Source organism: Phalacrocorax aristotelis, chromosome 5, assembly GCF_949628215.1.
Source record: "Phalacrocorax aristotelis chromosome 5, bGulAri2.1, whole genome shotgun sequence".
Classification (NCBI taxonomy): Eukaryota; Metazoa; Chordata; class Aves; order Suliformes; family Phalacrocoracidae; genus Phalacrocorax; species Phalacrocorax aristotelis.
The window spans coordinates 21,175,904-21,191,232 of NC_134280.1; the positions used below are offsets into that span (position 1 = coordinate 21,175,904).

General features: G+C 37.4%; 1 protein-coding gene across 1 annotated transcript in view; it reads right to left on the bottom strand.

The window, feature by feature from the left end:
• Positions 1-302: 302 nt before the first annotated feature.
• Positions 303-15,329, bottom strand: part of LOC142057402 (sodium channel protein type 2 subunit alpha-like) — an 80,648-nt gene continuing 65,621 nt past the window's right edge. Inside the window, exons 24-29 of the mRNA XM_075093337.1 lie at positions 14,615-14,896; positions 9,072-9,125; positions 7,704-7,841; positions 5,899-6,003; positions 4,518-4,788; positions 303-3,618 (exon numbers count right to left, since the gene is read on the bottom strand). Of these exons, the coding sequence (XP_074949438.1) occupies positions 2,426-3,618; positions 4,518-4,788; positions 5,899-6,003; positions 7,704-7,841; positions 9,072-9,125; positions 14,615-14,896 (2,043 nt within the window). The 3' untranslated portion in view covers positions 303-2,425. The remainder of the gene's footprint in view (positions 3,619-4,517; positions 4,789-5,898; positions 6,004-7,703; positions 7,842-9,071; positions 9,126-14,614; positions 14,897-15,329) is intronic.

Sequence of the window (15,329 nt, forward strand, 5' to 3'; positions counted from 1 at the left end):
AATGAGCAGTGCCTTCATGGTTCAGAAAGGCTCTTGAGGGTTGACAGAAAGGTTTTGGGGCAGAATGTGTAGATGTCCTGTGTAATCCCCAGACAGTATGCTGGTGAAAAAGAAGTAAAAATCAATGGGGTGTGGTCAAAGTTCTTAGATTTTTTTTTTTAAAATTGTTTTACATAAAAAAACTTAAAAGGTGAAGAATAAGGTATTTAGCTCCAGTGATAAAGAAAGCATTGTTTATTTGTACCAAAGCCAGTTTTTATCTCGCTTTAACCAACAAAAGGACAGAGACAAAGAAAAATAAATACAATAAAAAATGAAATATTTATTTTTTGGCTCATTTGTAATATTGTTTACGTTGTTTATGATAACAGTTTCCTGCATGCATTTCACCAACACATTACAAGTCAAAAGCATTTGTAAAAGAAAGATTCCACATTTAATGTAAGCTTGTGTATGAAACACAAATGTCCTGATGTCTTTGATTATACAAATGTGCCATTTTGTTCTTGGGAAATATTGCAGATCCTATTTGTACAAGTCTAGTGCAGCGTGATTCAAAAAGAATAAGAATAGGCTATGTAAACAGACACTGCAAGATAGCAAGGATTTGATGAACAATGAGACTATCTTGGAATTTCTGATGCAAACAGCGCTAGAAATTCGCACGTTCCGCTAATACTTTCCTTGCTATGTCCTGTTATCAGATATAACTATTTGGAAACAAGCTGGGTTCCAGATTTACACAATTTACTTCACATCGAAATATATGCAAATATAATATTAAAACAAGATAGTCTACAAATACTCACTTTTTTTCTCATAGTGTGATGATGCCAGTTTGAAATTACCATGGTTAGAAAGTAAGCCAAGTGAATGAGGAAAGAAATATAAGAAACAGTGATCTAAACTTGAAGACACTTTTCTTATATACAAAACTTGCCAAACGGTATTTCTTTACATTATTTATATATGCTAACCACATTTCCAACAGGTTAAACAGTTTGCAATATGGCCTGTACAGTCTGATTCTACACCATATAGTAGCCACTTCAAATTTAAAATGCAAAACTAAAGAAGCTCATAAATAGCTGCAAACTATTGCTTAATGATTTGAAAGAATGAGGTCTGGTTGGACAATTTGATTCACTTGACCACTGACACATGGCTTCCTATAGTGGAGACTGTGGACAGTGGAAGGAGCAAGATACAGCAGCAAAAGCATTGACATGCGTCAGTGATACTCTCCAAACTACCTATAACAACACAGAATACAGCATGTCCTGTTGAGCTTTTGCAAATTACCCATACTGTGGTACGTATCTGATGCAATTCAATGTGGCAAAGCCATTTAATACTATGCTCAAATATGCACAACAGTATAGCGTTAATATTTACATGGAAAAGGGTATTTTATTGATTGATTGGATGTTGGCCATAATGAGAGAAGATAGTAACTAAAGAACGGTCTAGGCAAAAAGTTGAGCTGTTTAAAAAAAAAGAAAATGAAAGGACTCCCAGGTATATTTTGGTGAAGCTATTTTTCCAGTGCAGAAACTGCACAATATTTTTTAAGCTGTGACTATTTTAACAAAAACAAGAACTTGTTCATGTTTCATGATTTGCATAAAAATAAGTCGTTGCAGATTCCTGTAAATTAGAAGAGACTTTCCAGGCACATTAATCTGGGCGCACAAAATCTGGATGCAGCCATACAAGTAGTTAGAATGCTTCAAATTTAAGAGCAACCATGAAACATGGAAGTTCTTAAAATCTTTAGGTTTGTGCAATGTCATATTTTTATTTACGTGTGATTGACAAGTGCAGCATGCCTATGCAAATCACTTCTAGCTGTACATTATAGAGAATCTGAGAGTAGAACACCTGGTCCTCATACCTCTTTCCCCAACATAAAACCTATTACAAAAATAGTCACATATAATAGTAAACAACTGGTGAATTAAAAAATGATAAATACACTAATACTGATTTTGTAAAAATATGACAAATGTAGCAGTTGCATTACAAACAGTGAAGAGAATTACTGTTCTATGTGTTTTGCAGTATGTGAAACACAAAAAAGGATCGCTTTGCACTCATTTCATGCTCCGTGTTATCTGTGGAGCCATTTTTCCCCTCATTCTTAGCAGTGTCAGCTGTAGTGAAAACAGTAACCTCTTGTCAAGTTTGTTACCCTGATTCACAGAGTCACAGTTTGATGATGAAGGTTCACTGTTTTGTTATAGGCACTGACCTTAAGTATATATATAATGTATATATACGCACACACACACGCGCGCGCACACACACACACACATATATATGTGTAAAAACTGTCAGTTTGGCATAAACCTCCTGCAGGAGTCCAGGTGATGCTTCATTCTCAAAGGCTGTAAACAAGTTGTCCCACAGCAGAATTCTTAGATCTTTATTTTTTGTTTTCCCTGACATCTTTACCTTTGTAGTTCTTTTCTGCTTTATCTTTTTCATATTTTTCTTTTTCTGGCTTTGTGACACTGTCATAAGAAGGTGGGGAGGTTGTAGAAGAACTCTCATCTGTTTTTTCTGGAGTGGAGTTCCCATTTAGTTTATCAATAATTATCTCTTTTATAACTGGTCCATCTCCTTCTTTGTTTTTATTTCTCTTATATATACTGGATACCTTTTTAACTTTTTGCCTTAAAAGGTAATGCCTGTAAGCACGCTGAATAATGACAGCAGACACTTCCTCCTGTTTTCGTTTTAATGTGGTTGTAATCGGTTCATAGGAGACTTTGGAAGGATTGGCTGCCATAAACCGATCTTCCATCTGTATTCTGAGGGCGTCCATCTCCCCACTTTCCCCCAAAACACGCTTTGTGAAAGCAAACAAGATGTCAAGGCAGTGAATTCTGTCACCGCTTACCATGGGCAGATCCATTGCAATAAGCTGGACTTTGTTTGGTTTTGCTATAAGAAGAGGAGGATCTAGCGAAGCTGCAAAATCTGATAGTTTACTGTATTCTATGAATTGTGTTGCATCGGGATCAAACTTCTCCCAGACTTCATAGAACATCTCAAAGTCATCCTCACTCAAGGGTTCAGCGCTTTCCTCAGTAGCAACACTGAAGTTCTCCAAAATCACAGCAATGTACATGTTCACCACTACCAGGAATGATATGATAATGTAGCTGACAAAGAAGAAAATCCCAACTGAAGGGTTGCCACAGTCACCTTTCACGGAGCTCCCAGGGTGGTCTTTAAGGGGGTCACAGTCCGGCTCCCCACTGTTAAGAATTGGGGCTAGCAAACCGTCCCAGCCAGCCGATGTGGTAATTTGAAATAGGCAGATCATGCTGTTGCCAAACGTTTCAAAGTTGAACATGTCATCTATACCAACTTCCCTCTTAACATAGGCAAAGTTGGACATGCCAAATATCGCATAGATAAACATGACCAGGAACAGCAGCAGACCAATGTTGAACAAAGCAGGAAGAGACATCATCAAAGCAAAAAGCAGAGTGCGGATTCCCTTAGCGCCTTTAATGAGACGCAGGATTCGACCGATTCTGGCAAGTCGGATGACTCTGAATAGTGTGGGGGATACAAAGTATTTCTCAATCATCTCAGCTAAGAACATACCTAGAGAAAAAAAGTGAATATTTAAAATAAAATTTTAAATTTATTCATTCATTAGCTATAGAAAGATTTATTTATTGCTGTCTCCAAAACAATCAGTATAGGGAGTCTGTATTATAGCAAAACATCATACAAGTAACTACATTTTATTGAAATCTGTTATTAAGGTGAAAACACCTTCCTTATGTTGAAGTGCTATCTGGGAGAAGGGGCATAAGTAAAAGAAAGAAGATGACTACTTCAAGGTAGCTAGTGTCTGTCTAAGCTTTCAGTTATTCCTAAAAAAGCCTGGAAAGAGAAGTTTCTGTCTTAGATATAATTGGTTCTTGAAGCTCAGCCTATTACCACTGTCTTTTATGGAAGACTATCTTCACTTAATTTCTGCAAATTAGTGATTTTTTTAATTGTTTTACCTGAGGACCGGCACTGTATCAGCACAGCCTCTCTCAAGGGTATCATTCCTTAAGTTTTGTTACAGAACTTATTTGCACCTTGGAAAGTCATTAGCTTTTAGTTGGCAGAAATATAAATATTGACCAAGACCTTAGTTAGGAAAAGCAATTAAAAATCTCACCCCCTCTACATAGTTTTCAGTTTTAGTACTGAAAGCAAATTTGTGGTTAGTTTGCATATACCACTAACCATTCCTTTTTATATGTTAATGTAACGTGGCAAATACTTCCTTTATGTCTTTTGATGTGGAAGATGACAGTGAATGTAACGGGAGAGATAAAAATCTTATACGCAACATTTCATATATTGTATGCTATAAAGTATGAAGATCTGAATCTACATGTAAGTCATAGGAAACAGAGAATTTCATATTCAGTATCATAACATTCTTGAAACAAATGTTCCCTTTTCCTTCCACTTGTTCTTTCAAGAAAGGGAATTGTTCTTACCTACTATGGAGAGAATCACTACCACAAAATCAAAAATATTCCAGCCTATAGTGAAGTAGTAATGGCGAAGTGAAATCAGTTTCAGGACACATTCTCCAGTGAAAAGGATGATGAACACAAGGTTAATCCGGGATAAAATTGTTTCCATTTCTTTACTCTGGTCATCTGTTTCCACCATCATTGTGACCATGTTAAGGCAAATGAGTATCATGATGCTGATGTCAAATACTTGTTTGGTTACAAAATCAAAGACCATGCCTTGGAATTTGTTCTGCAAAAGCAAAGATGGAATACAGTTTATACTCTGGAAATATTTGTCTTTACAAATGCCACATGGGAAAGCAAGTCCCTAGAAGATTTAGGATTGCAGAGCAAGACCCATTCACAATACATCTGTTAATATTCACCAAACCCTTGCTGGCTTGTGTCTTATCTTGTCGGAGCAGATCAGGAAATGTACCACTGTTGGCTGAAGGGATGGGAAGGGGAACAATGCAATAATAATAGTAATAACATTGAAAATCTATATTATTGGTGTAAAAAGGTGGTATAACTTGATACCCAGCAAGAGTAACAGCCAAATAGAAACTATTTTTCTTATCTATATTCTTAGCTGGTTTTAGAGTACTAACCCCCAGAGATGTCTCTGTCTTCATTAAACTGCTTGTACTTGGTGAGATCATTGGACTGCTGAAGTTGCATGTCTCAAACACACCATGGCTGCAATATCCTAGTTTTCCTTTAGTACTTAGCTGAATGTTTATTGTCATATGTATCTCCTTAAAAAGACTATTTTTAACCACTCAGCGCATCAGGTGCAACAAGTATAGTATTTTTTTCCAAACGTTGTTGGAATTCAGTAAATAGCAGAGTAGTTTCTTAGAGACAAATTTATCCTAGTTTATGCTTTACTCCCTAGGGCATTCTTTTTTTCTGTAAGATTATCTGCATCTGTCTGTCTTTTTCACATTAGGCGACCACTGCCCCCTTCTGTCTTCAGCAGCAAGGGCCAGTGCATCCCCATTTCCTTCAAATTCTCTGGGAGGAGAAAAAATGGAAAATGAAGTTTATCAGTGGGTAACAGGAATCAATAAATGATCCAGTCAGCCATACTTTTCTAGGACTTAGGTAAAGAATGATGAAATTTACCACATTAACCTTATTCAGTCCTACAGCTCATACTTCAGAGTGTATGTTTTTAAACGAAACACGAATGATCTAGTCCACTGAATTGAAAAAAAAAATGGACAAATTTGCCTTTACAAGAAAATAAATGGAAAAAAATATTACCTTTCCAGACATATAACCTCCTCTTGTTGGCTAAAAACATATTCCCAAATGAGTATTTAATATGGGGGTATTGAAATCATATCACTCTTACCACTGGCCTCGGTATAGGTTTCTGTGGCTTTTTGGATCCCAGTTTTTTCATTGCATTGTAATATTTCTTCTGCTCTTCTGTCATAAATATATCCTGACCTCCAAAGTAAAGAAATAATATCAAAACTAATTACTATCATGTCTACACATACAACACTTAACTACAGTATCTCTCTCTGTAATATAATATTACTTTTATATTTGATTTATATACAAAAGTGATTTTTTATGTATTTATGGTGTGGATGTTCATAGGCATTCCTAACACACAAAAATTCCCCTTACTGGTGTGTTGTCAGGCTGACGGTTGAGATTTTCCGGTGTCTTCTTGCTCACTTTTGTAGATATGGCTAAAATGGTTCTGATCTGATCATCTATACTGATGCTGTTAAATAACTTGCTGATTAGGATATGCTTAGTGCAGAGGCGCCTGACTGGTGCCTTATATGCCCTAAATTCTAGACAGGCTTTTAGGATTACAGTTTAGCCAACTCTAGAAGTGGGGTAACTTTGAGGGACAAGTTGTGTCAAGAGAGAGTATTTGGGTCTAATCTGTGGGTTTTAATGACAGCAAAAAAAAATAATCACCTTTGACACAGACTTAAGAACAGTAATCCAAATCATGCCATAGCAAATTATTAATTAAACCAGCACTGGAACCTTGACTAACTTAAATTAGCCTTTGTTTGCAGATGCAAATGCTGCCAGTCAGATATGCAACCGACTGAATTTCAGTATAAATTGTGAAACAAAATGTCAGAGTTACTGTTTGCTAAATTGGATATCAAAGCCCAAAGCAGGGCATAAGTGACAGAAATTGAGGAAGAAGTCCCAGATGTGTTTATGACTCTCTTAAGAAGCTAAAGAATATTTTCACAAGGAAAAATTTCTGCAGGTCACAACTGACTTTTACTGTGGATTCTTTTTGGTACTGCTGCTTTTTATTTGGTAATTGGATAAAAGCAAATCATATGAAAATGCTTTTTCACAGCATACAAAGATTTAGAATGATCCTGACATTCTAGGTCTTTTTGGCAGTGGAAGGTTAAGAATCGTGAGCATTCAAAATATTTTAAATGTAATTATTTGTATTTTTAAAGTTATTTTAAATAAAACTACATGCATTATCAGTATGATTATTTTAAACATACCCGTATGTTAAATGTATACTGAAAAAATATCCTTGCTTTTATACCTTTGCTTTACTATTGCTAATAAATTGTAGATTTTTTTATTTGTGTCTAAGCAGCTCAACTCGTTTCTTACGAAAGTGTTAGAAAAATAGAGCTCTTTTGTACACATTTTTACTTGTATCTTTAAGCCTATTCATATGAGTTCTATTGGACTTACTCTTAACCCCCTGTTCAATCAGTTTGCAGAACTATTATCTATTGTATGAACACAGTGCCATATTGTATCTTCATCAAGTGTCAACAGTCTATAAGAGTAATTAAAATTAATTTATCTTAATTCTTTAAAGTTAATTTTAAAAGAAACTCTTCCATGGCAGACAATATTGCATCTAATCAAAAGAATAATGCACAGTCCCTTTTTACTCTTGCATTTTAGCTCACTCAATTCGCAAATTATTATGAACCAACCGATGATTTGTCCCTCTTTGCTTGTCGAAATGCTGAAATGTAAAGGTTATATCACATCCACAGATTTAACACAGATGATGTAAAAAAAAAGAGACATTTTTATTCAAGGACTTGAAATAACTTTAAATTTTTATTAGCTTTACATAAATCAGTTATTAATTAATTACAGCTAATAATTTATAGCACTATGGAAACAAATACTTATCTTCTTTTTTTGTTGGTTGAAGTTGTCTATAATGACACCAATGAAAAGGTTCAAGGTAAAGAATGATCCAAATATGATAAAGATGACAAAATAAAGATACATATACAAGTTGTCCTCATACTTAGGTTGATCTTCTACCTGCAAGATATTATAAATTTAATTACCCATGAGAATGGTAGATGTAAAAAATAATGTATATAATTTATGAATAGGTATATGCTATCTCAGCTAAAAAAGCTTAAACTGCACTCAGTTACTAAAAAGACCCAACATGTCCGTTCCAATCAATATTTGGAGAACTGGAAGCTGAAAGAATGATTACTCATTTGGAATTTTAAAGTAAATATGCACTCAGATATGTTTATGAATGTACATATACACAAAGTTCCTTCTATAGATGGAAGAAGCAATGTGGGATTAAGAGCAGTCATACTTAAAATTTTAACACCACAAATCTAAGTATTTTTTATTGTGTTCAGTATATTGTCATGCAACAGAATCAATCAATTTCACTATTACCTAAATCTCTCTGGAACTCTTTTGGTCTTACATGAGTGTTACGTCCAGAACGGATGCTTTCAATAAATTTCTAGTGAGTATATGTTTTGTGAAATCCGTTAAATTGATGCAAATTTCTAAGGAGGATTTTGTTAATATCTCAGTTCTTCTAGATAATACATCTCAACTCCTGCACCTCTAGCGCACAATGTGCTAGAGTGTAGAAATGCTGAAGTCAATGAAACAGAATATGTTACTCTGGGAGACAAACATCACTGTGTGATGTTGGATATCATTAATGTGACTCTAACCTAGGTTGTATAGAACTAGTTCAGGCATCTGTGTTGCACGTTTTTGTACAAGGTAAACATAGTTTTAGTTTTGTAACCAAGTTAAAATTCTAATCCTGAGAAAATTCAATTGTCAACCTTAAAATCTAATTGCACTTAAATAGCTAGATAACATAAGTGCTCAACCTAAAGAAAAAATGAAATGTACAGTTACAAATTATAAAACAAGATTAATATATTCAATATATAATAATTACATTATATAATCTTAAATTAATTCATACTCATTATTACCAAAGGAAGTGGTTAAAGACATCTTATTTCTTTCATTAACGTTAGCTTTTGCAAAAGAAGTTAAGTTACTTTAATTTATTTGGCTAAACAGAAAGAAGTGGGATTAATTATTTCCACTACAAATTCTAAGATTCATGAAGTTACATAAAAGTTCCTTTCTAGATTAAATGTATCTGGAATGAATATGTATTGGTGCTGATTATAAATCTTAGTATTATTGTATGTGTAGCTATTTAAATTCTATATTCTGTACATATATCAGAATATAACCAAGCCTTACACTTACATCTCGTGAATCAACAGCAGCATACATAATATCCATCCATCCTTTGAAAGTAGCCTAGAAATAAAATACAGTTGTTTATCTTCCTATATAAATTCATAATGTGGAAAATAACTAGGTCACAGCATTTGGACCCTGACTTTTAATAAAATCAATCTAAATGTATAAACCACATCTAATAACACAGGCATAATTAAATATTTTTCACAATAATACTAGTTTTTTGACAATTTTTTTTAAGGTATTCAAAAAATATTAAAAATCAGGGTCTGAAGGTCTCAGCCAGGGCACAGTGTGTTTGGAGCTGCAGATACTTACTTTGCAGATGAAGAATGGTAGACTCAGATTGACATTAATGCTGAAGATGTTCAGGTAGAATCTACTAGAATCACTCATGGTGACAGACATTTTATCAAGTTTACAGCATAAATTGGAGTCAGCAATGCAATTTCTGGACAGATACCAACATGCTTATGAATGACTTTGCTATGGCTAAACTGTCATGGTATTTTTAGAAATGTTTTAATCCCACATAAATAAAAGGAATGGACTCTGCTCATTTTAAAAATATACATTGGTTCTTGAGGGATAAGATTTACAGAGGACCAAAAAGTGAACTGTGAAAGAGCTGTGATTAACTTTTTTAAAACTTTGGGCTGAGTTCCTATAGAGACTTTGTCTGGGTAGAATAAAGAGTAAAAAAAGAGCTGCCATCATTGGTCTAAGGAGGTGATTTTCATGGACATGGAATGTCCACTTTCAGAGGAACATCAAGGGTTTGTTGTGGCATGATAGTTTAAGGTGTGAGTGCCTGCTCACTAGCCAGATTTTCCAAGCTTCGCCAGAAAAAAAGAAGCTAAAGAAAAAAAAAGAGAAAAGAAAGAAAAAAAGAGAAAAAAAAGAGCTAAAAAAGCCTATGAAATGAAGAGATAAAAAGCATCTCTCCTGAGGAGATTCAGGAGAGGAACTATCCCAAGGAGTATATTTACATCTGTGGTTGCCAGAAGTGAGCTCTGGTAGTTTGGTACAGCTGCTAGTTTTCACTGCAGAAAATTTGCACTCCAGGAGTGTTCACATCCTCTTGAAACTTGCAGTGCAATACAGATTTACTAAGAAGGTATGCTTGGAGCCAGGCTTCATAGATCCTCTGGCTCAGTTGACAATTGACAGCTATTTGGTGCACTTTGCATAGCACCATTAGAAGAGGAGCAGAGTTTGATAAGAGCAATAAATACAAAAAAGTGGAAGGAGAACCAGGAAGTGGAACGAACAACGAAGGACTTGTTGTGGATGTGACAGTTGGGGGTAGCCTTGGCTGCAGTGACCACAAGATGGTGGAGTTCACGATCCTGTGTGGTAGAAACAGGGCGAAAAGTCAGATTACAACCTTGGACTTCAAGAGGGCCAACTCTGGCCTCTTCAAAGACCTGCTAGGAGAAATCCCATGGGATAGGGCTCTGGAAGGCAAGGGGGTCCAAGAAAGCTGGTCAATATTCAAGGACCACTTCCTCCAAGCTCAAGACTGGTGCATCCCCAGGAGGAAGAAGTCAGGCAGAGGAGCCAGGAGACCCGCATGGACGAGCAAAGAGCTTCTAGAGAAATTCAAATGGAAGCGGGAGGTGCACAGTATGTGGAAAAAGGCACTGGCCACTTGGGAGGAATATAGGAATGTTGTCAGGGTATGCAGAGATGCGACAAGGAAGGCCAAGGCCCACTTGGAATTAAATCTGGCAAGGGATGTCAAAGAAAACAAGAAGGGCTTCTTCAAATACATCAGCAGCAAAAGGAAGACTGCGGATACAGTGGGCCCACTGCTGAACAAGGAGGCGCCCTGGCGATGCAGGATGCAGAGAAGGCAGAGTTACTGAATGCCTTCTTTGCTTCAGTCTTTACTGCTAAGGCTGGCCCTCAGGCATCTCAGCCCCCAGAGAAGAGAGGACAAATCTGGAGAAAGGAAGGCTTGCCATCGAATTGGGTCAAAGATCACCTATGCAAACTGGATCCTTACAAATCCATAGGCCCTGATGGGATGCACCCACGAGTGCTGAGGGAGTTGGCAAATGATCTTGCTGAGCCACTCTTCATCATCTTTGAAAGGTCATGGAGGACAGGATAGGTGCCCGAGGACTGGAGGAAAGTAAATGCCATGCCCATCTTCAAAAAGGGCAAGAAGGAGGATCTGGGGAACTATAGGCCAGTCAGCCTCACCTCCATCCCTGGAAAGGTGATGGAGCAGTTCATCCTGGAGGTCATCTCCAGGCATGTGGAGGAAAAGGTTATCAGAAACAGTCAACATGGATTCACCAAGGGAAGCTCATGCTTGACCAACCTGATAGCCTTCTATGGTGGCGTGACTGGCTGGGTCAATGAAGGGAGGGCAGTGGACATCGTCTATCTTGACTTCAGTAAGGCGTTTGACGCTGTCTCCTATAACATCCTCACAGGCAAGCTAAGAAGTGTGGGTTGGATGAGCGGACAGTGAGGTGGTCAGAGAACTGGCTCAACAACAGAACTCAGAGGGTTGTGATCAACGGAGCAGAGTCTGGATGGAGGCCTGTCACTAGTGGTGTTCCCCAGGGGTCTGTACCGGGTCCAGTTCTGTTCTACATATTCATTAATGACCTGGATGAAGGGACAGAGTGTAACCTCAGGAAGGTCGCTGATGATACCAAGCTGGGAGGAGTGACTGATAGGCTGGAAGGCTGTGCTGCCATCCAGCGAGACCTGGACGGGCTGGAGACAACTGTTGCACAACAAATGCAAGGTCCTGCATGTGGGGAGGAACAACCCCATGCACCGGTACAGGCTGGGGGCTGAACTACTGGAAAGCGGCTCTGTTGAGAAGGACCTGGGAGTGCTGGTGGATGACAAGGACAACGAGTTGACCATGAGCCAGCACTGTGCCCTTGTGGCCAAGAAGGCCAACAATATCCTGTGCTGCACTAAAAGGGGTGTGGCCAGCAGGTTGATGTAGGTTATCCTCCCCCTTTGCTCTGCCCTAGCGAGACCATGTTTGGAGTACTGTGTCCAGTTTTGGGCCCCCCAGTTTAAGAAGGACAGGGAACTGCTTGAGCAAGTCCAGCGGAGAGCTACCAAGATGACCAATGGACTGGAGTATCTCCCTTATGAGGAAGGGCTGAGAGACTTGGGTTTGTTCAGCCTGGAAAAGAGAAGACTGAGAGGGAATCTCATCAATGCTTATAAATAACTAAAGGGTGGGTGTCAAGAGGATGGGGCTGGACTCTTCAGTAGTGCCCAATGACAGGACATGGGGCAACGGGGGCACAAGTTGGAACACAGGAAGTTCCAGCTAACCATGAGAAAAAACTTCTTTCCTGTGAGGGTGCCAGAGCAGTGACACAGGCTGCCCAGGGAGGTTGTGGAGTCTCCTTCCCTGGACACATTCAAAACATGCTTGGATGTAGTCCTGTGCCCCCTGCTCTGGGTGTCCCTGCTCAAGCACGGGGGTTGGAAAAGACGATCTCCAGAGGTGCTTTCCAACCCCTACCATTCTATGATTCTGTGAGAATGTTAATGGAGACAGTCAGCTGAGGAGGTGACATGATACATGCTCAAGGATCCCTTAACCTCTGCAGGAAAAGTAAAGGGCAGAAGGGAATATCTGAAAAGGAAAATAATGAAAAATCAGAATAAAAAGAAATAAAGAAAGAGAAGAACGAAAGGTCCACAGTAGTGATGTAGTAATTAAAGACCAACAGTTTCTGGATGGGTGACATGAATGACATTCAGACACAGCTTCAAGAGACTAGAAGTTTTCCTTATACATCTTCAGAGGCAAGTATTGGTAATAAGATGGCTTACTTTAATCTCTAGTACAGGGTTAGCAATGAGATCTGAAGACAGAGAATTACAATCATCATTCAGTACTACTACTCAGCACATGAGAGTCACATTGCCTTTAGAGGCAAAACATTTTAAGCCAGGTAGTTAATTTGGGAATCAGGGTCATCTAGGAATACTGACCTGCTCTGGGATAGAAGGGACAAGAATATAATTCTTAGATAACTTGGTGATGCCAGAGCAGTAACACTCCTGTGACATTTCTGACATCTTTTCATACAGTGAAGCTGTATGTCAAGTTATAGACAAGCGATTTGACAGAGCTCAATCATCTAAGCATAACTGCTTGCTTTCTTGCTTGTGTTTTGGGTCAGTTATCAGCAATCAGAAGCTCCATGCTAAGCCAAGGAGCCTGTAAAAAGCTAAGGCCTTTACTCCTCTGGCATAAGTAAAAGGTATGCCTGGTACCTAGAACAAAGACGTTTCTATATCACAGTGCACAGGAAAAGGACTTGAAGGCAAAATACAATTTACAGAATTTGTCTAAGTAGCAGTAATTAATATAATGAATATGCCATGCAATACAGTAACATCTAATACTTCACAAGTAACATAATATTTATTTAGAATATGATAATGACTTTAACAAGCGTTAATGCAATATGGTAGTTGTAAATCTTTTTTTGTGATAAGTATTTTACATTTTCCTATTTTACCCACAATTTAATGTCTTTCTAGTTTCAGGTACTTCTTAATGAAACACATTTATTTTAGTAGCAATTAGTGTTTATCTGCAAACATCAAGAGAAAGTGTTACATGATTAATCAGACCTACTACTCAATTAGGATCTGTCTATCAGTAACTATCCATATTCTTCCCATGGACAGCTCCTACTTCTCTCAGAGGATTTCAGAACTCTTACACAAGTATTATGATGATAAAGAATTGTCTCCATGCTACATGAAACATTGGGTGCCCCGATCTCAGATCTTGCATTATTTATGATTCCTTTCCCTCAACTCACTTCCAGATCTTGAAATCAAGCTCCTATTAAACAAATATCTGCACTGCAAACACCAGGTTGATAAATTTTTATTTTTACCATCTAACTTATGAACTGGTTCCTTAAATGAGCATAGACATTGAAAAGAGTCCCCTCTACCTTGACCAGGCTGTTGACAAAAGGAAAATTATTTCATAGTGCCAAAAGTGCCTAGATTAATGGATTTTGACTGTGAAAGATGTTGCTGTGGATGTGTAATGATACCCAGGAACAGATTATGTGGGAGGCATTGGTGGAAGTTGCTCGTTTCAGACCAGACAGTCAGTTAGGGTGTCTGGCCTCTTTTAAGTTGCTGTCTGCCCTCCTGTCTTACAAGAGAACTGAGCTCATAAAGGAGAGACCTTTTTAATAATTAGAGGGAACTATGAGCCTTCTCCGCCATAGCAAGACTAATGAAATGCATTCCTGAAGTTTATATTGTGCACCACTAAAAAGATTCTTGTACCTGTTCACTTACTATTTTCACATTATTATCATGATGAGAATGGATTCCCTAGCCTTGGAATGGAAAGTTACTCTACTATCATTAACACAACAATTACAGGTCACAATGCAATTGAGTTGTGTAAGCTGTACATCATTGCTATGAAGAAATTATTCCACTACTTAACAGCCTCAGCTTGCCCATTTTTCCTAGACTTCTTTGCAAAGAGCAAAAAGAAAATATATAAATTTACTTACTACTTGAAGCAGAGCAAGATATCCAGCTCCTACGTTATCAAAGTTTACTTTCACATTTTTCCATCGGGCACTTCGATTGTTTTTTATGAGCTCTTCACACTGAGTATAATTGTTGACATCACTGACATCAAACATCTCACCAGTTGTGGTGTTGACACAGTGATAGAATTTGCCAGCAAACAGATTTACTCCCATGATGCTGAAGATGAGCCAAAATATAAGACATACCAGCAATACATTCATGATAGATGGAATTGCTCCTACAAGGGCATTTACAACCACCTAGTGTACAAATTAGACAAAATAGCCGCTTAGTTTATGAACAGAAAAATAAAAATATTTTAGAAATGTTAAAACAGTATTGAAATGGAATGGACAGTTAAAATATTACCTTCAAAATGTAAGGGGGAAACATTATTTAAGGTTCAATAAAAACACTAATGAGTTTGCAAAAAGCAAGAAATAAAATTATATGGAAACCAAGACAATGCAAAAGTCTGAAAAAAACTCCAAAAGCAAAAGAAAACCTGTTAGTAGCAAGATGGATTCTTAGAATTTGAGTGCTCTAGAGAAAAAGAGAGAAATAAATGTTAAATTCCAACAATACAAATCAAAATCTATAAATAGAAAATAAACCAGAAAAAGATCAAAGAATGATGATGTGGAAGACTGAATAAAAATGTCTGATTTTAAAACTATCATTACCGATTATTTT